Consider the following 22,043-nt stretch of genomic DNA (forward strand, 5'->3'; position numbering starts at 1 on the left):
TTATTTTTTGTTTTTCGAGACAGGGTTTCTCTGTGGTTTTGGAGCCTGTCCTAGAACTAACTCTTGTAGACCAGGCTGGTCTCGAACTCACAGAGATCCGCCTGCCTCTGCCTCCCGAGTGCTGGGATTAAAGGCGTGCGCCACCACCGCCCGGCTTAGTTTCTGTATCTTGATGTTTTCTAATTATTGCATGGGAGGGGGTATAAGTGATTGATGGAATTGGGCTTGAGTGGGGCATGAGATGAATAAGCTTTCAGTCATGGGGAGATTAAAGTCTGCTTTTACTTGACTGAGAGTAAGTAATGTATTTTGATATCTCTTCCTTTTTAGCTATGTGATGATGATGCCATTTAAACGACAGGCTCTAGTGGAGTTTGAAAATATAGATAGTGCCAAAGAGTGTGTGACGTTTGCTGCAGATGAGCCTGTGTACATTGCTGGCCAGCAGGCTTTCTTCAACTATTCTACAAGTAAAAGAATCACTCGGCCGGGAAATACTGATGATCCATCAGGTGGCAACAAAGTTCTCCTGCTCTCTATTCAGAATCCTCTTTATCCAATTACAGTGGTATGTATTTTAGTAGAATAAACTACCTCTATAATTAACCCCTGTAGTTTTTTTTTTTTTAATCTGCCAATGACTTGTTTTTGTTTTGAAACATGGTTTTCACTCTGTAGCCCTGGCTGGCCTGGATCTTGCTATACCAGGCCTAGACCAGCTTGGCTTGGAACTTGAGAGATCGCCTGCCTCTACCTCCCAAGTGCTGAGATTTAAGATGTGCAACATGCTTAGCTTTCTTTCTTTCAATTTTATTTGTTTATTTTTAAGTTTTATTTTTATTATATGTATACAGGCTTTTTGCCTGCATGTCTGTTCACATGTGTGCAGTGCCCTTGGAGGCCAGAAGAGAGCATCCCTTGGAACTGGAGTTATAGTTGTTAGCTGCTGTGTTGCTGGAAACCTAGCCTAGGGTCTGAGCCATCAGTGATTCTCAACTGGCAGGTCATGATCCCTGTTTTTTGTTTTTCAAGAAAGGGTTTTTATGTGTAACTTTGGAGCCTGTACTGGAACTTGCTCTGTAGACCATACTGGCCTTGAACTGACAGAGATCTCCTGCCTCTCTGCCTCTAGAGTGCTGGGATTAAAAGAGTGCTGGGATTAAAGGCATGTGCCATCACTGCCTGGATGTCATGATTCCTTTTACCAGGGTCACATACCAGATAGTTTGCATATCAGATATTTACATTCTGATGCATAACAGTAGCAAAATTATAGTTATGAAGTAGCAATGAAAATAATTTTATTGTTGGGGTCACCACAACATGAGGCACTGTATTAAAGGAATGTAGCCTTAGAAAGGCTGAGCACCACTGGGATAGCCCCACTCCTTACCCTTTCAGTGTGGTTAATAATAGCTGGATATTGTGGGAGATAACCTCTGATTCCAGCACTCAGGAAGCTAAAGTGGGTAGATTTTTTTTATTTTGAGGCTCTGCTGGTCTGTGTGACCAGTTAGGACTCCACAGTTAGATCCTCTAAAAAACGTTTAGTAATTAAGAGGAATGATATCTGTAAATTTTTGCTTTTTAAATAAAGTAGAATATAGTTTTAATGTTTTTATAAATGTAAAAAATAAAGAAATATTCTTTTTTTCCTCTTTCTAGGATGTTCTATATACAGTATGCAACCCTGTTGGAAAAGTACAACGGATTGTTATATTCAAGAGAAATGGGATACAAGCAATGGTTGAATATCCTTTATTTGTAAATGTGTTACTGATATATAGAAGTGTTTGTAATTTATTTTTTTTCCTGCTTGGCATTTCTAGGCAAGTGGTGCTTTTTCCTCTTAGAGCAATCTTCTTGACTATTGTATAACCCTGGCTTGTCATCTGCCTACTTTGTGGCTATTGAGATTAAAGGTGTATACTGCCATACCCTACTTAATTACATTTAAAACATGAAAGAACTGCAGTACTCTAGGGAATTTTACTCTTGGTAAAAATGACTTTGTACCACAGAATAGTCCATTAAGGTCTGGGGATTGAACCTGGAGGCTCTGCATTTGAAGCCAAGTATTCTAACACTGTTACTTCCTTGGATCTATTCTGAGAACAAAATAATTTTGTTTCCAGGTTGTAGATTGCCCTTCACTGTTGAAGTATGAGCGGAGGGCTACGTTCCTCCACCCCGCTAGCTTTACCCCGAAATAATTACACAGAAACTGTATTCATTTAAATACTGCTTGGCCCATTAGCTCTAGCCTCTTATTGGCTAGCTCTCACATCTAGATTAACCTATTTCTAATGTTCTGTGTAGCCCACGAGGTGGCTTACCAGGGAAGATCTTAACCTGTATCTGTCTGGAGTGGGAGAATCATGGCAACTCCCTGACTCCGCTTCTTTCTCCCAGCATTCTGTTCTGTTTACTCTGCCTATCTAAATTCTACCCTATTGGACCATGCAGTTTTCTTTATTAGTTAACCAATGAAAGCAACAGATAGACAGATGACCCACCTCCATCACTTCACTAAGAGGATAAAACCTACTCCATGTTCTACTATATAGTACTTCTAATAATTTGGAAGGATTAATATAGATAACGTTGATGGTGTTCTATTTTCTTTGTTATTCTCAGTCTTTAAAATAAATTTTTATCAGTAAGGATTTATTTGTAAGTTTTAGTTGGGAAACCGTTTCCAGAAACAGAGTTAGTTTGGGTTATCTTTTTAGCTCCCTGGGAATAAAGAACAACTAAATTTAGGAAGCCACGTTTCCTTAATAGAGCTTTATGTTTGAGTCAGTCCTTTGTGCCCAGAAAGCTAAAGCAGCACTCAATGGAGCTGATATATATGCCGGATGTTGCACACTAAAAATTGAATATGCAAGGGTAAGTATTTCAACACCCCACCAAAGAAATATTTATGCTTTCAGTATTCAATTTAAACTAACTTTTCTTCGCTTTGCTTTCAACAGCCAACTCGTCTAAATGTTATTAGGAATGACAATGACAGTTGGGACTACACTAAACCTTATTTGGGAAGACGAGGTAGGTATTTTACAAATTTTAGAATGTACTTGGATCTGCTGAGAAATTTTTACAAGCAGTTACTTTCTTTTTTCTGAGATGAGCTAGTTAATTATAATGAAAATCTTGTTTCTGAATGCTTTTGTTGGAAAAGTTGTGTAATGATGGAAATTAACCTTGGACATTAGTGCCCCCTACTGGTATGTGCTGAGCTTATTTATATTTAGTTCAACAAGGAGCCCTCACATACAGGCACGCGCAGTTCAAGGACTTGCATTTCTCCAAGCAGCTCTCTCTCTTTGGAGGAGAGGAAACTGATTCAGAATATTCCTTACAAACTGCAAACTTGCACACTGCTTCTCTATGGAAAGGACTTTTCCCCCAAGCTGGACAAGGCATTAAGAAGGATAGAGGACTCCGGCAGGCTGACTCTACACCTCATCATGCACAACATCGGCATCAACAAAAAGCCCTCTGAAAAACTCAGACTTGCAATTCACCTTGACTGCATACTACATGCACCATCACCCCAAGTTTTTAAAGGACGACATTTAACAGTACTTCAGACTTGCATGGGATGAACACCATGATAGACTGTGCCCATTTATTCAAGTTGTATGTATACTGATCTGATTTCCCTTAAGGTTTCAGTTGTAGAATTTAAGGTTTATGAAAACTAGACATTTTGCAATGTTGTAAAGTTCACTGACCATTGATGTAACTGTTTTCAGCTTAAATTTAAATTGTTAATTGGCTTTTAACAAGGGGTCAGTTTATCTACAGGTCTTGGGAATTGATATGCTCAACCAATCCACACAAACGTTAAAGATTTAATGTGAATTAGAAAGGTGTGCATTTGGCTGGGGATAAACAGGTCAGTGGAAGAGCATGTGTTTAGCATGTGTAAGCCCATGTGTTTGATCCTCAGCATAAAAAATGCACATTTGTTGCATTTAAGTTGACTTTCGTTTTTTGTTTTTTTCCTAATTATGAACATTGAACAGATATTCTAACAAATGAAAAGGTGCATTATATGTAAAAGATGTTTTTCTGTGTGGTTTGATTTTTGTAAAGTGACTTGTTTATAAGTTGCCATATTTTGTAACAATTTAAGGTTTTTCACTTATGTTAATTTGTGTAACCAGAAAATTTAACATTTCAAATATAGTTGAAAGTAACATGTAATTTTCAAGGTAGGATATATTTAAACTTGATAAATCTGAAAATCAATAGCATTTCATTTGAAATGCATTTTCACCAATAGCCTATACATGCTAAATTTCATGAGCATAGATTTCACTTATAAATTGTTCAACTAACTGTGGTAATTCTGGAATATACAAATTAAAATGTCGATGTTGTAAAAACAAGGGGGCTTCAGTATTGGCTATATCTCAACTACAATATTAATGTTTGAGCAACATGTTAGGAAAGCTCAAGATGAATGTGTCTGTACAATTCAGTTTGAAAAACTTTGTCAACCAAAATATCTTGAGCACTGAGTACTCGATAGTGCATGTACTTCAAAGGAAAGAAAGAGTAAAACACAATGTGGTTATTTGCATGTTCAGATACTTCTCTGTGATTGGCTTCTTTAGCTCTCAATTTCAAGGAATTGTTTTATCTTATGCATGAAATTGTAAATAGGTTTGCTTTGTAAAATGTAGCTTTGTTAAAATCCCCAGTTTTGATGCTTAAGGAAATTTGCTTGGCGTATGATTGGTGCAGTTGAATCCAATATGGAAAACAAATCCTTAAGAACTCAAACAGCAGGATAAATGGTTGATGAGAAATCTCTCATTGCTGTCCACTGATACTATTGAACACTTGAGGTTTTATTTACTGTTTTGAAATAGTTTGGGTTGCATTTATGTTGCCATATATTGAAGTATTTATAGATTTTTTTTTCCCTTTTTCATTTTTTGTTTTCAAGAGAGGGTTTCTCAGTGTAGTCCTGCCTGTCTCAGGACTAGCTCAGTAGACCAGGGTAGCCTTGAACTTTAGAGAACTGCCTTCCTACTGCTGGTATTAAAGCTGTGTGCCATCATGCCCAGTGAAACATTTATACATTTTAAACATTGTTTATGTGTATTCTTTTAAAAGATTTGATCTTTACACAAAGCCCGCTTAGTTTTTTTCATGCAGTTCTAGTTAATCTATTTTTAAAATGTGTAAGGTAGATATTTAATAAAATATAATTAAAGGAAGTAAAAATTTATATTTATGCTTTTAATGAAAAATACTCTTGTTTTTCAATTTATTGACAGGTAACTTTATGGCTAGACTTGCAGCTTATAAACACATAAACAGTTTTTGTGGCGATCTAAACTTGACTCACGTTGACAGATTATTAAAATTATTTAATTAGGCTACACTAAGAAACCCTGTCTCGAAAAACAAAAAACAAAAAAAATAAATAAATAAAATAATTTATTTCCTTTGCCCAAAGATCTTCACGGAGAGCCAGACATGGTGGTGTGTGCTTTTATAATCCTAGCACTTAGGACGTAGAGGCAAAGAGTAAGAAGTTTAAAGTCAACCTGACCTATATGAGACCCTGTCTCAAAAACAAAACAATAAATAAAAAGACAATAGGATCTTCATATATCTTTACTAAAGAAATTTTATTAAAGAAATAATTATTAAAATACTTTTTTTTTGAAAAATTCATTTTACAAAACCTGATTACAAGCTGGGCAGTGGTGGCACAAGCCTTTAAGCCCAGCACTTGGGAGGCAGAGGCAGGTGGAATTCTCAGTTCAAGGCCAGCCTGGTCTCCAGAGGGAGTTCCAGGAAGCCAAGGCTACGTAGAGAGACCCTGTCCCAGGAAAACAAAACAACAACAAAAAAAAAACCCTGATTACATTTTATTACAGAGAATTCTTAGCCTGAACTTCAGGGAACCCTTCCATAAATGTTACACAAAACTTATATATTGTATATATGTGTGTACCTTTTTGAGAAGAAAGTGTATAGCATTTATCAGATTTTGCTTGGATATACAGAGTTTAACAAAACACTATAGGCTATTGGCTCAGTGTTTGACTTTACTGTTCCTTTTGTTTTATATAGTTTTATCTTTGGCAGTGAATGCTTCAAAATATAGTAGTGAAAAATATATGACTGAAAGATATTTTTTCCTTTCTTTTTTTTTGAGTTTTCTTTTTTTCTTTTTGGAGGGTTTCACTACCTACCTCTGTATCCTGAATGCTGGAAATAAAGGCATGTGCCACCACACCCATCTTCTACTCTTTATGAAGATTGTGGGTTTCTATAACTATACGGCAAATAAGTGGTTAATTGGAATCTTTCCTTGTACACATTGTCAACTATCAGTAAAACTTAAGCCATGAAAACATGGTTCTGAGAAGAGATAAGGAATTGAGTCTTTTGGTATCTACTTAAGGGGACAATACCTGCGGGATCATTAGACTGGATTAATTTAAGAGAATAGACACTAGTACTGGGAAGTGCTAGAAACTATGTAAGAAAAAGAAATTCTTTAGCCTGTAGAAGTAGTGAGGAGTTGAGGTCAGTGTATAAGCACTAAGTGTAAGGTTTTAAATACATTAGAATTTGGGTGGAGGATCAGTTTCTGTTCCTCCTTTTGAGTAATTTTCTTGAAATTTGAAGTAATTTCTTGAAATCTAGGTTATCTATAAATGTAAAGAAAGATAGTGAACACCTTATTGCTGGTATTGGTTAAGCAGTGGCCAAAAAGGGATGAGTAAGAGGTTTTATTTTCCTTTTTTATTGTTTGGTTGTTTTTTAATATTGAATAAAAGTTTAACTAGATGACTCTTCAATCCCTTTCAGTAGTATGATAGCATGGTTAGACTAGGTAATTAAAAATAGACTTCTAGCCGGGCGATGGTGGCGCACGCCTTTAATCCCAGCACTCGGGAGGCAGAGACAGGTGGATCTCTGTGCGTTCGAGGCCAGCCTGGTCTACAACAGCTAGTTCCAGGACAGGCTCCAAAGCCACAGAGAAACCCTGTCTCAAAAAAAAAAAAAAAAATAGACTTCTAGACTAAAGTGAAAGTATTTCTCATCTTCCATAAACCTTGTTTGTTTAGGTGACTAAGGATGTTTTGGGCTCTATGATTGGATCAGCAAACTTCTAAAAGTATTATGATTTTGAAATTTGCTAACTGGCAGTAGAAGTCCTATTTTGGAACCCTGGAAGTAATTCTTTAAAAAAAAAAATTCTCTTTCAAGTAAGATTTGAGGAAATTGGCATGCCTTTTTTTTTTTTAAGAAAAAAATATATATATATAGCTAGAATAAAAATTTAGAGTATTGTAGTCTCATCCAATAATGTAGCCCCCTTGGTTAGGTTCATCTTGGCATATTTAACTCTGGAGGTTGCTCATGCTTCTGCTTGATGTTATGGTCAATAGAAAATGACCTATCTTTGATACAACATAAGCCAGTGATGTGCAAATTTTCAGCTCTCAAGTCAGTAGGTGTTTGTAAATATGTGTATGTACATATAAAATACTCTGTGTTTACTGATTGTGAAACCATGTAATACAGGTTGTTGTTGGCTTATGCTGAAACTTCTTGAAAGAAGCCCACTTTGAAAATGTGTTGCTGTTGAAGCTAATAGTATGATTCAGGTACTGTCTTTCAAAAGTACTGCACTTAAAAGCTTGTTTTAAAAACATGTATTGGTAAAACCTGTGTACAGTGTCAAACTCTAGCATTGTGTACATTCATCTCCTGCAAAGCATCTAATCTTTTAAATTTGAAAGTGTGATTGTATTTGGCATTTATCAAAAACATACTTTCCAGTGGAATTTGTTAGAATTGTTTTCTTAAAATTTGGTGTTTGTATTTAAACTGGATATGGATGGATGTTTAAAATTAACCAGGAGTAATATTTCTTTTATGAAGTATTTGGATGTTTTGAATGGGTGTTTCCCGTGTGAAACCTCTGTTAAGTACTTGGATCAAACTGTTAAAATCCTGTTTCTACTTTTGTGTCAGATAGAGGAAAGGGTCGCCAGAGACAAGCCATTCTGGGAGATCATCCTTCTTCGTTTAGACATGATGGCTATGGTAAGTTTGTCGAGGCAGGAAGAAGATCAACTAACTATAAGAATATTTGCATATCTGATAAAGAATATCCTATTACTTGTCTGTATTTCCCAAACTCCTAATCACCTGATTTAGTTTATATAAGTTCAGCCCATTACAGCAGTATTCAAGACCTTCCCCTGTTAGAATGTTGATATATTAAAATAATCCTTGAAATAAATTGAGAGCTATTGATTGGTTGGAGAATTGAGCACTTTTTTTTCTCTATTCCTATAGTTTGGTTCTCTGTTCCTGTAGTTTGACTCTGGCATATTTATAAGAGAACCAGAAAGGGGTATTACTGCTTCAAAAGTTTACTTTCACTTAACTAAGAACAAAGAGAAATTTTTAGTAATAAAACAAAAAAAATGAGTATTTGTCAAGAAAGAAACATGGTTTTATTTATAGATACTTAATTTTACAGTTGGTATTTTGGCTTTGGTTAAATTTGTATTCTATTTTTAAAGCCTCTTGCCTCTTAATCTTTGCTAGGTAGAAAATTTGATATTAGGAAACTCAGAATAATAATTTTTTAAAAAAATCTAGGCTTTAGATTATTCTTGAAAATAGAAGTTGACAATTATTATTAGAATAGTGTGTTAACTGACTGACTACATAGTTTTAAAATATTTTTTTAAATTTTTAGAGGGTAGTTGTTGACTTCTACCTAGTTTTTGCCTCAAAGTTGAACTTAATATGTTTTATGTAGTGTTTAGATTTATCATTAAGTCTATTCATGGAGTTTTGGCTTACTGATTAGTATCTTTTTTTAAATTAAAAATTACTTAACTTTCTGTGTTGTGTGTATTTAGCCTGCATGCATATCTATGCACAGTGTATGTGCTTGGAAACCAGAAAAATGCATTGGATCTTCTGGAGCTGGAGTTAGACTGTTTTGAGTCTTCATGTGGTTGCTAGGAATTGAACTCAGGTTCTCTGGAAGAGCAGTCAGTGTTCTTAACCATCTTAATCACCTCTCTAGTGTCTATTTTTAAACTTGAAAAATTTATTTATGTCTGATAAAATTTGTTTCAAGTTTTCTAGTAACCTATATTGCAGAGTTTTGTTAAAGCAGTAAATGTTGTACATGGGGGGGGGGGGTGTCTTTTTTTCTTTTTTTGAGACAGGGTTTCTCTGTGTAGCCTGACTGTCCTGGAATTTGCTTTGTAGACTATGCAGCCTTAAACACCCAGATGTTCAGCTGCTTCTACCTCCCGAGGCTGGGATTAAAGGCATGTGCCTTCATCAATCAACTGGTTTTTTTTGTTTTGTTTTTACATTTTTTTTTTTTTTTTAGATTACGTTTTCATTTTGTGTGTGTGTGTGTGTGCCAGTGGAGGTCAGAGGACTTAGTTCTCTTCCATGTGGACCCAGTAATTGAATTCAGGTTATTAGGCTTGGAGGCAGGTGCCTTTTACTTGAAGAACCATCTTGCTCGCCTGGCATGGCTATTTTAATTAATTTGTATAATCCTTGATCATTTTTCTTTGTTTCTGTAACACAAGAGTATATGTGTAGTTTTGTTTGTGCAGTAAAGAAATGCTGAGTGGAAGCCTATTGTTTGCTATGTATCACAGAAAGTGTTGTGTTATTTGTGGAGTTAAATGTGTCAATGGCAGTCGGGCAGTGGTGGTGCACACCTTTAATCCCAGTACTTGGGAGGCAGAGGCAGACGGATCTCTGTGAGTTCGAGGTGAGCCTAGTTTATAGAGTGAGTTCCAGGACAGAGAAACCCTGTCTCAAAAAACTGAAAGGGGGGGGGGAGTGCATAATTTTGAGTGATAGGTACTAAAAGGGATCATTGAGATGGTGGAGTCTTGCTTTCAGGGGATAGTTGTCTCAGGGGTGTGTGGGTACATCTGTTCTCAGCTATATCATTTAAGATATTGAACTTGTAGATTAATTTGTTCTGCTTCCTAAGAGAGAGGTTAAGTGCTTGCTGCTGGCTGCTCTTCCGTAGGTCCTAAGTTCAATTCCCAGCAACTACGTGGTGGCTCACAACCATTTATGAGATCTGGTGCCCTCTTCTGGCCTGCTGTAATAAGTGCAGGCAGAAACAAACCTTTAAGAGATAGAGAGAGGTTAAGCAGATGGACTTTAAGAGGACATACTGTAAATAAAAAAGAGAAGTGAAGTGAGATGGAGTGGGAAGAAGATAGGCGTGTGTCCTAGGGTGCTGAGATAGTTTACAAATGTGCAGATCACAACTGTATCTTCAGAGCAGCAGTTAAACAGAACAGCTTTGTTTGCCTTTTGTGTTACATCATAGGTGTTCCTACGTAATGATTGGAAATAAAGAGGAAATCAAGAAAAATATGAGTCAGGTGCATATTTTCAATTAGATTAAATTTATTCATTGTTATCATAGGATAAATTTTATGCTAACTTTTACAGTTTTTTTTTGTTTAAAAGATGTGGCCTTACTGTATATTCCCTGCTGATCTGGAACTCGAGGTGTCAAGCAGGCTGGTTTTGAATTCATCATACTTAAACTGTGAGCTTTAAGAAATCACAAGTTGATGATTAGCATTTTTGGATTTCCTGGATCAAAGATTTTAAATTTTGAAAAACAGTATATGACTTCAAAATGTTAATGATGCCATTTATTTAACATTTTCCCATATAAATGGATTTTTTTTTAAAAAAAAAATGTGAAGCATTAGTTTTCTAAAAAGCATCAAGACTTGAATCTGCTATTTAGGACTGATGGCTATACAGTAGAGTCTAAATCATTTAGATAATTTAATTCTGTTGACTTATGGTCGTAGTTAAAAACATCACAGCATTTTTATCCTCTTGTACTGGCTTTGGCTGTTACTTAACCTGTATCTCAACAGTAATGAAGTTTGTCCCACTTGAGCTCAGTGGAAGCTTGTATTGCCTATCTGCTTCAGGTCTTTTCACTTCCCGTGGAGAAAGGAATAGTGACTTTAGTTAAGTATTGTTGCATAAGCAAGTAGTAGTGGCAGGAAGGCAGTATAATATGAAAAATGACGTTGCAATGTGGTGATCAAAGTCTTTGTGTCCTACAAAAAAGTTGATGCTATGGTTTCTTCTTAAAATGGGGAAAAATAGCTTGAGATTTTAGTGTTTATTGTACACATGGAGTAGATTATGCTTCTGTTCCCCCACCCCCACCCCGAGACAGGGTTTTTCTGTAGCTTTGGAGGCTATCCTGGAACTAGATCCTGTAGACCAGGCTGGCCTTGAACTCACAGAGATCTGCCTGCCCCTGCCTCCTGAGTGCTGGGATTTAAGGCAAGTGCCACCACCGCCCGGTGGAATTTTTATGTATATTAACATTTATGTTATGTTTAACAAGTGTGCTTGTGTGTGTTTATGTACATCACTGTGCAGCCTGAGGAGGCTGGAAGTTATCATCCCCTGTAACGGAGGTTGTAGGCAGTTGCCTCACATGGGTCCTGGGAACCAAACCCAGGCCTCCTGGAAGAGCAGTAAGCTCTTTAGCCCCCTGGGTTTATGTTTTTGAATTATAGGTCTCCATCTTAGTTGCTGCTTCTGGGTCCTTAATTGCTGTTAACATACTCCCTGTCTTCTTTGGATTTTTGAGACAGGATTTCTCTGTATAGCCCTGGTTATCCTGGAACTCACTCTGTAGACTGGACTGACCTCAAATTTAGGGATCGGCCTGGCCTGCCTTTGCCTCCTGGGTGTTGGGATTAAAGGCGTGTGCGGCCACTGCCCAGCTCTCTACCTATTTTTGTATCTCAGTTTCTTTACTGTTGTTCTGTTCTGTTACACACAAAAAAATCTTGGAAGTGAAGTTGTAGATACAAAAAAACCACTAGGTTGCCAGGCAATGGTGGGTGCGTGTCTTTAATCCTGAGCACTCAGGACCAGAGGCAGATGGATCTCTTGAGTTCCAGGCTCAACTAGTCTACAGAGCTAGTTCCAGGACAGCTAGGGCTGTTACACAGTGAAACCCTGTCTGGGGGTAGGGGTAAGGTTTACAACTCTTAAATTTAGCAAGTTGATTCTGACATTAAGATTTTTTTGGTTTATAGATGTAATGAGCAGACAGTTTTCATAGAATTTTAGATATTTTCTGATGGGTTCTTGTTTTTTTGTTTGTTTGTTTGTTTTGTTTTGTTTTTCAAGTCAGGGTTTCTCTGTGGTTTTGGAGCCTGTCCTGGAACTAGCCCTTGTAGACCAGGCTGGTCTCGAACTCACAGAGATCTGCCTGCCTCTGCCTCCCGAGTGCTGGGATTAAAGGCGTGCGCCACCACCACCCGGCTTGGGTTCTTGTTTTGTTTTGCTTTTATTTATTGTGGGTAGGGAAGGGTTGCAGACCTGTGAGATAGCTTGGTGGGTAAAGGCATTTGCTGCTAAGCCTGACTACCTGAGTTTGATTCTTGGAACACACAATGGTAGAAGGAGAGAACAGACTCCTGCAAGCTGTCCTTTTACCACGGCACATGCATCACACACACAAATGAAATAATTAATGGAGGATGAGAGAAGAACTACATATTGATGAGGTGCTAACTAATAAATCCTAGTGTTCATTTTTCTGAAAAGTACATTATAGTACAATATATTCAAGGAGACAACGTTTTGTAGAACTGAATGGTTTTTCTTTTGTGGGGGGAGTTGTATGAAACAAGGTGTCACTTTGTATCTTTGCTGGCTTCAACCTTAACAGAGATCCACTTGGCCCTGCCTCCCTAGTGCTGGGATTAAAGCATGGACCATTATACTGGCTTGAAAATATTTTTCCTATATTTATTATAAAGGTAGTTTCTTACATTGTATTGTGTCATTCCTCTAAATGACATGGGTAGTTATAAGTGTGTATCACCATGCCTAGCTGAATTATAGCGTCATACGCGCATACTTCCATATCCCAGAGTTTTACACTGGCTCCTTCAGTTCTAGTCTAGCCTAGTCTTAAACCTTTTGAAAATAGAAATTTTGTATATGTAGATATAGCTGTCCATTGGGTATGGTACATATAAATGCTGATTTTGATTTCTGTATTTATATTTAAATATTCATATTCTTGGTTTTTTGATGTACATAAAACAAATTTTGAGAGTTTAATTTGGGAGAATGAGGTTATAACTTTGGCAGGGTGCGTGCTTAGAACACATAGGTTCTAGATTTTTATATGGTAAAGTGCATCTACTAATTTCTGTAAATGGAAATGCATATAAGTGTTACTTACTTACTATTTTGGTTATTTTTGCAGGATCACATGGTCCATTATTGCCTTTACCAAGTCGTTATAGAATGGGCTCTAGAGATACACCTGAACTTGTTGCTTATCCATTACCACAAGCTTCTTCCTCTTACATGCATGGAGGAAGTCCCTCTGGTTCCGTTGTAATGGTTAGTGGATTACATCAGCTCAAAATGAATTGTTCAAGAGTCTTCAACCTATTCTGCTTGTATGGAAATATCGAAAAGGTGAATTTCATTTTGTTAGTTTATTTGATTGAATATATATTCAGAAAATGCTACACATTTCTGTCAGAAACATCTGAAGTTCTTTGAATACTGAACTCATAAGCTTAAAATCTGTTATGTTTGAATTACAGAAATGATACTGGCAAGTGATTAGTATAGATTGTTAGTATTAAAACAATAAATAAAGTATGTTTTAAATTACCAGTATTATGAGTATGTCCAACGGTGATTGAAACCAAAAGGTTTAGTCACCTACTAGTGTACTAAAGATGTGAAGCCTGTGTTAATCAGTTGCTTGACTCCTGATTTGACTTACTAGCAATATATATACCATTTGTTCTGTAATCCTGAGAAGCAGCAACAGGCCAGGCTTCCTTATGTGTGTCTCTTATGTGATCACATGAATAAGAAACTGATATTGATGTTCTATGGTGTACTAGCAACCAAATTATGATGTTGGGTAGACTGTTTAACTGCATTTCCAGTTTAAACTGTAGAATTTCAAAGAGCAGTTATACTCATGGAGCTATTTGACGTGCTTGGGAGGGTTGTTATATACTTGCTTTTTAAATACCATGGTATGAATATCTTATTTTTTCCATTTTTTATTTTATGTGTGTTTATATTTTATTTTATGTGTATGAGTGTTTTGCCTGCATGTATGTCAGTGCACCACATGTGTACCCGGGCCCATGGAAGTCAGAAGAGGATTTTAAATTCCCTGAGAGAGTTAGCACCATGTGGGTGCTAGAACTAAACTTATGTCTTAATGGCTGAGCTAGCTTCAATCATCTTGCAAGAAACAATGTGTTTTTATTTGAGCTCAGTTAATATTTGAAATTGACCCACTTTGACAGAATGTTCCAATACTGTAATAATGTTAATTTTCCTCTTGTGATTTTAATACTCTTAGTATAGATAGTGATAAGAAAGGATACACATGTGAGTCATTGGTGTGGGAGTGGGAGAATGGCCTAAAAACTTGATATTCCTAGTTCTTGGTTCATTAATTCTAAAAACCTAATTTCCATTATTTCATTGTATTAAGAAGAGGAAGAAAAAAAATTGTATTTTGTCTGAGAGTAGGTAGACAGCTAAACTCAGTAAGTTTGATCTATGTCCTTTGTGTTAATAATTTTCTCATAATTCAGTTTTTGGTATATTGTTTAGCTAATTCTACTGTTACATTTCGTGTGTTTGTGTGTTTATGCACCACTTACATGTCTGATCTCTGAGGCCAGAAGAGAGCTTTAGATCTGGAGCTAGAGTTAAAGAAAGTTGTAAGCCATCATGTGGGTGCTGGGAATTAAGCCTGTATCCTCTGGAAGAGCAGCTAGGGAGTGAGTGCTCTTAACTACTGAGCCATCTAGCTCTTCAGCCCCCAAGTTTTTAATAGTGTTAAATAAATAAATGATGGATTGTGGTGCATAAAACTCAAGCCATTATAGTCCTTTAAATTTAAAGATACTCATTTAAACTTTTCCAATGATATAATTTTTTAAGGATTTATAAATGTATGTATGTTATACTTATAAATGTATAAGTATATGAATGTTTTGCCTGTGTGTGTATGTATGATGTGTGTGCCTGTTGACTATGGAGGTCAGAAAAGGGCATTGGATCCCCAGAATTATAGTTATTGATGGTTGTGAGCCACTATATAGGTCCTAAGAATTAAACTTAGGTCTTTTTCAAGAGCAACAAGTGGGACTGGAGAGATGGCTCAGTGGTTTAGAGCACCGTCTGCTCTTCCAGAGGTCCTGAGTTCAATTCCCAGCAACCATATGGTGGCTTACAACCATCTGTAATGAGATCTGGTGCCCTCCTCTGGTGTGTGGGCATACATGGAGGCAGAATGTTGTATACATAATAAATAAATAAATCTTTAAAAAAAAAAAAAAGAGCAACAAGTGCTCTTAATCACTGAGCTGTATCTCTGGCACTTTTCTAATTTTATTTATTTTGGGAGGTAAGGGCTTATTAATTTATACTTATATAAACATACTATGTATATAAACTTACTATGTTTTTAGAATATCGCTGGATTAAATCAGCTGATTTCAAGTAAAGCTGAAAATTTCTGGTATTACTAATTTGTACAGGTATGGTAAAGAGTGCTAGGGTATCCTCTTAAAACTGGCAGCGGTGGAGATAATGATTGAACTTAGCAATTTACACATTCTCTGTTTCCTTGAGGTGAACAGATAAGAAGAAAAGTGTTCAAGTTGTCACACTTACTGTGTGGTTTAGTAGTTCTAAGTGTCCAACATTGTCCTTCCTGCTACCATGCTACCTCTAGGCTATCTTGTATTATTTATCACCTTGACATTTCTGAATTGCTTACTACCATATAAAGATGAAGACGGTTATGTTTACCATTCAATCTCTAGTACCTAGCACAGTGCTTATCAAAACATACTAGATACTCAGATATTTGATGAATATTGCTGAGTCTAGGCTGAGTACCTAGGGATGTAATCATTATCTTCATTTTATAACAACAGTTTGGTGTAGAGGAATTAAGTAGATTGGCTCTAGATCACACAGATAATCGCCTTGGGATAAACCTGCCCTCCACGTGCTTTAGAGTACAATTACAGTCTTCCCCTTTAACTTCAGTCAGTTTTGGTAAAAGTTAAGGCTGTCCTGTAAGACGGAATAAGGTTAAGATTCTAAGAAATGATGTTGGGATTTTTGTAATTTCAGGTGAAATTTATGAAGACCATTCCTGGCACGGCACTGGTAGAAATGGGTGATGAGTATGCTGTGGAAAGAGCTGTTACGCACCTTAATAATGTCAAACTCTTTGGGAAAAGACTTAATGTTTGGTAATTACTTAAGTTATAAATGTTAACAATGTTTTGAAATCCTTGTTAATTTCAGAATATTTTGTAGTAACTGAGCATACACCTGAAGGTAGAAACATTAGTATTGTTACTGTTGACAAGTGGTAGGAGTTATATAATTGTTCTACTTTTCTGAAATTACATATGTATACATGAGTTCGCAAGTGTCCAAAGAATCTAGAAGAGGACATTATATCCCCTGGAGTTGGTGATTGTCAGCCAACCAGCCTTAGTGCTGGGAAGGGGTCCTCTGCAATAGCAGTAAGAACTCTAAACCACTGAGCCATCTCTTAATCCAGACCTCCTAGTTTTTAGTTTTATTATCATAAAACAATGTTAAAACAGATAAGTTCTTAAATATTTTTCTTACGTGGGATTTGATTCATTTTCTTTCTAATATCTAAAATATAAGAATGACCTGGGCAATGGTGGTGCATGCCTTTAATTAATCCCAGCACTAGGAAGACCGAGGTAGAAGAATCTTGAGTTCAAGGCCAGCCTGGTCTACAAGAGCTAGTTCCAGAACAGCTAGGACGGTTACAGGAGAAATCCTGTCTCAAGAAAGAGAGAAAGACAGAAAATAAAAGAGTAAATAGATAAGGTTATGCTGCATGGGTTATATGTAAATAATATGAAAGTATAAAAAAGCATGCCCCCCCCCCCTTGGGGGATGGAGGTCGGTGGTTCCTGGATACCAATTTTATATTCCCTTGTATACCAATGGATACTTTTGTACTGTACTTAAATAACTATATATACTTTCTTTTGTTTACTCATAAAAGTGTTTTGTGACTGCTGCTGCTTATCTAACAAGATACATTGTGTTTTTATTTTCTAATCCTCAGTGTATCTAAACAACATTCAGTTGTTCCAAGTCAAATATTTGAGCTGGAGGATGGTACAAGTAGCTACAAAGATTTTGCAATGAGTAAAAATAATCGCTTCACAAGTGCTGGCCAAGCATCTAAGAATATAATCCAGCCACCCTCATGTGTGCTGCATTATTACAATGTTCCACTGTGTGTCACAGAAGAGACCTTCACAAAGGTAGGCACTAAAGAAAAGTATATCGAATGTTGCTCTTCGTGTTTGAAGTTTATGTAATACTTCTATTAATGAAATTTGCTTTGAAAATTAAACTTTTTTTGTTTTTTGTTGTTGTTGCTGTTGTTTGTATTTTTTCTCTTCAAGACAGAGTTTCTCTGTGTAACAGTCCTAGCTGTCCTGTAGTAGACCAGGCTGGCCTCGAACTCAAAGATCTGCCTGCCTCTGCCTCCTGAGTGCTGGGATTAAAGGCGTGCGCCACCACCACCCAACTAAACTTGTTTTTTAAATTCATAGACAATTTCTGAATTTGGCATCGTTGGAAAGGTCTGCCGTGTTCATATTCTTTGTTTCCAACCTTAGTATATGCATTGCCAAAATGACACTCACACCCCTTTTTAAAGACAGGGTCTTTTACTGAACCTAAAGTTTGCCACTTGGCCAGACTGGTTAACCAGATGCTTTTAGGATCTTCTCTGCTAAGTGTGGTGTATATAGTCCTAGCACTTGGAAGGCTGAGAGGCAGGAGAATTGCCGAGTTTAAGGCTGTCTTGGGTTACATAGCAGGAGCCTGGCCCAAAAAATAAAGTGAAAAGCAACAGTAGTTATTTTACTTTAAATCTCACTAATAATAAAATTTTGTATTTCTTCCCCCTGTAACTTGTATAACTGTAGGAGCAGTTCAGGAACAATACACTTTTTTGGAGTTGTACTTCCTTTCTTTGGTGTTTACTTAGCTCTTTATAAAATCTGAGAAAATGTATTATGACCTAAAAGGAATCTGTTTTATTATATGTGAAATTATTTTCATAGTTTAGAATTTCACTGTTTTTTTCCAGTTTGTTTCTCTTAGAACTTGATAATAACCTGAACATACATTAATTTATGTTATACTATAGACTTAAATGCTACTATAACAAGGGTTTTTTATTTTATTTAAATTTTATTTAGCTGTATTTCTGATGTTTTACCTTTCCTTGGCAGTTGTGTAATGACCATGAAGTTCTTCCATTCATCAAATATAAAGTGTTCGATGCAAAAGGTAAGTGAAAGTCCCTTGAAAAGTCTTCAAGTTTTACAAGAAGGTTGCTGACAGAAAGTAACAACTGGATTTGCATTTGTTTTCTTTTAGCTTCTGCTAAAACACTTTCTGGGCTGTTGGAGTGGAAATGTAAAACTGATGCTGTGGAAGCTCTTACTGCACTCAATCACTACCAGATACGAGTCCCAAGTGAGTGATGCAGTGGGCATTGCCTTCAGAAATACTGGCCACACATCTGTGAAACAGATGGCTTTTAGTGCTGAGTGTGTGACAGGTGGAGTGGAGGAGGTGCTCAGGAAGGCAGGAACGGGCTTCAGAGATTCCACGCTACAGTGGCTTGACCCTAGTCACATGGAATTTTGGTGGGGTTTGAAGCAATTTATCTCTAAAGGATTGTTCAGGAACCTATATAAAGTCATAGGGTGGTGAGTTCTGAAATTCTCCCAGCTACCTTAAGAAAATAAACAGGCTATAGTGGCACATGCCTTTAATCCTAGCATTTGGGTGACAGAGACAGGCAGATCTCTGAGTTTGAGGCCAGCCTGGTCTAAAAGCTAGAGAAACCCTGTCTTGAAAAACAAACAAATATATATATATTAGCAGGCATGGAATTGCATGCCTTAATTCCAGCACTGAGGAGTTTGAGGCCAATCTCCTCATTAATGAACCCTCAAGTCTAATTTGTGTTGCCATAAACTAATCGGAGCATGGTCAAACTCCCAGTAGCCAGCACCTTAAAAATAGAGTCCTTCTCAACCTGTACTTTGTATTTATAGGTCAGTTTCCGTAGCACAAGACATTAAGGTGTGTATTTTGGCAAAATGATTGTCCTTTAGGAAGGTTGTGCTTACCTGTGATCTATTAAAACACCCATTGCCCAGCATTAGAATATTGAATCCCATCTTCAGTCTTTACCAGCATGATAGCTGAAAAATAGTATTCTGTTGTTTTGATTTGCCTCCAGAAAGGTAAATGGCCTTGTTTTTTGTTGTTGTTTTTTTTTTCCAATATGCTATGAAAAACTTAAGTTTTGAAACTTTATGTTGTATAATTTGCTTTGATCCTGGATCTCAAGGGTATAAGATTTCATCTTTTTTTTTTTTAATTTTATTTTTTTACTTATTATGTATACAACATTCTGCCTCCATGTATGCCCGCACACCAGAAGAGGGCACCAGATCTCATTACAGATGGTTGTGAGCCACCATGCCGTTGCTGGAAATTGAACACAGGACCTCTGGAAGAGCAGCCAGTGCTCTGAGCCATCTCTCTAGCCCCATAAAATTTCATCTTTTAAAAAAAGTACTAGCATGCCGGTAGTGGTGAATGCCTTTAATCCCAGCACTTGGAAGGCAGAGGCAGGTGAATCTCTGAGTTTTGAGGCCAGCCTGGTCTATAAGAGCTAGTTCTAGGACAGACTCCAAAGCTACAGAGAAACCCTATCTTGAAAAACCAAAAAAAAAAAAAAAAGTACTAGTGGCACTCTTGTATTTTAGCATTTTGGATGATCAAGAACTTGAGGTTAGCCTAGACTTTATGAAACCCTATTTCAAAAAATAAATAATAAAAATTGTATGGGACAGGTGATGGTGGTGCATGCCTTTAATGTCAGTACTGGGGAGGCAGAGACAGGTGGATCTCTGTGAGTTTATATCTGGCCTAGTCTACAGAGTGAATTCCAGGACAACCAAGACTTCCACAGAGAAGTCTCAAAAAAAAAAAAAAAAAGTATGGGGAAAATTAATATTATTTAGAATGGTGATAGGGAAGAAAAGGAAACCAGATAACACCCTGCAGTGGTGGTGATACTTGCCTGTAGATCAAGATGCTCAGGAGACTAAGCTGAGGTGGGAATGTCATTTGAGCTGTTGAGTGCCAGGGGTAAACTGCATGACCTCATTCCATTAAAAAGGAAGGGGTAAAATTTTAAAAATTATTTGAATTCGTGTGTGGAAACATGCTTTAAATATTTTTATAACACCCAAAATGTTTGTGAAGGGCCAGGCAGAAAATTATGCTGCCAGATATGGAAAAAGTATAGAAGTAAATGAGTGGAATTCATTAATCTGTATTTTGATTTTGAAAATTACCTAAAAAACAAAGAGAAATGCCTACTTGAAATAAATTATACAGGAGCAAACATAAAGTGGTTTAGTTTAATGGAAAGTTTTAAACTTTTAAAGTTAATATTGATAAACAGTACCATTGGCAATATGCTTTATGAATGCAAACTCTGCTGGGACAGCTGTTTAATCCTGATATTATTGATCTTTAATGATGAATTAATTTATTTGAAAAATTGACTGTCCTTAAGCTTGGAACAATAGGAGTGTAGTAACTGTTTAATGGAGCTTAATGTCTATTAGGTCAGGCTGGTTAATCTTTGAGAAGTGGCTTATCTGGCACCCACATGGTAGCTCACTAACTCTAGTGTAGGAGATCGGCACCAGAGATGCACATGGTGTGTATAAATATATGTATGCGCGTGCACGCGCGCGCGCACACACACACAGATAAAGCACTCATATGTGTAAACAAATATTTAAGAATTTCCTTCTTTGTATTCCTGTTTCCAGTACTATAAAATGGTAGAATAATTTACTAATTCAAGCTGATCTCAAAATTTTGATGGAATGTTAACTTCACTTTTTTCAATTTTTACAGATGGTTCCAACCCCTATACACTGAAGCTTTGCTTTTCTACATCATCCCATTTATAAGAAGAGAAGAGCATGTTAGAATTTATGTTTATCTTTATTACAGTTTTAAAGCTATACTTCATAAAAAATAATCTAAAATGGTTGATCTAATGTTGCCTTGCTTACTATAAGATCCTGTTCTGTAATAAACATATTTTGCCTCAAGTAAATTTGTTGTTAGCTTAAATATTGTTTTCACCTTAAGATAGGATACCATAATGTAGACTGTCTACAGCTTCATTGTGGATTTATACAACGTATGATTTCTAACATTATTACAAGTTTTGTTCCATGGTAAAATATATTTGCATTCTTAGTGCTAATTATCTGTAAATGTTTTTCCATTGTGTTTGAGATTAATGCAGGTGAAAATATTGCATTTTATTACAGAATTCCTACAATAGCTGATTGAATGTTATAGTTACTCATTAAGCATAATTTGTATTTATTATTTTAATCAAATTTGACAATAACATTGCATTTGTTGATTTCAAGAACCTACAGATTTAGCTGATTTCAATTTCTCAAAGGCTTAATATACATGAACACACTTGTATGGTGTGCACTCAAATCAGATTGGTGTGTTTCTTTTCAAAAGTCATCATCTGTTTGTATTGACATGGTTTTGTTCCTAGTTCCATTTTGGAGATTTTATAAAGTTATAATAATAAGTTAATGTGTTCATCTTCATTATTTTGCATGTGACCTAATCTTAAGGTACATATAGTATTTGACATTGATATTTTAATACTATAGAAGTTAAAATTAATAATTCTCCTATACTATCTGGGTTCCATAGATGGGTTTCAAAGAACTTGTCAGCCTTCCCAAAATTGTGTGTAGACTTTGGGATATTTGCATTTTTATTTCTTAATCTTT

At 36.3% G+C, this 22,043-nt stretch overlaps 1 protein-coding gene across 1 annotated transcript in view; it reads left to right on the plus strand.

Moving 5' to 3' along the window:
• Hnrnpll (heterogeneous nuclear ribonucleoprotein L like) overlaps positions 1–21,835 on the plus strand; it is a 32,474-nt gene extending 10,639 nt beyond the window's left edge. Inside the window, exons 3-13 of the mRNA XM_050163516.1 lie at positions 331–568; positions 1,666–1,751; positions 2,793–2,889; positions 2,976–3,048; positions 8,017–8,088; positions 13,316–13,533; positions 16,240–16,361; positions 17,225–17,426; positions 18,408–18,465; positions 18,556–18,654; positions 21,130–21,835. Of these exons, the coding sequence (XP_050019473.1) occupies positions 331–568; positions 1,666–1,751; positions 2,793–2,889; positions 2,976–3,048; positions 8,017–8,088; positions 13,316–13,533; positions 16,240–16,361; positions 17,225–17,426; positions 18,408–18,465; positions 18,556–18,654; positions 21,130–21,185 (1,321 nt within the window). The 3' untranslated portion in view covers positions 21,186–21,835. The remainder of the gene's footprint in view (positions 1–330; positions 569–1,665; positions 1,752–2,792; positions 2,890–2,975; positions 3,049–8,016; positions 8,089–13,315; positions 13,534–16,239; positions 16,362–17,224; positions 17,427–18,407; positions 18,466–18,555; positions 18,655–21,129) is intronic.
• The last annotated feature ends 208 nt before the right edge of the window (positions 21,836–22,043 follow it).

This window comes from Alexandromys fortis, unplaced genomic scaffold (genome assembly GCF_014885135.2).
Source record: "Alexandromys fortis isolate MF-2015 unplaced genomic scaffold, M_Fortis_MF-2015_v1.1 scaffold_136, whole genome shotgun sequence".
NCBI classification, from domain to species: domain Eukaryota; kingdom Metazoa; phylum Chordata; class Mammalia; order Rodentia; family Cricetidae; genus Alexandromys; species Alexandromys fortis.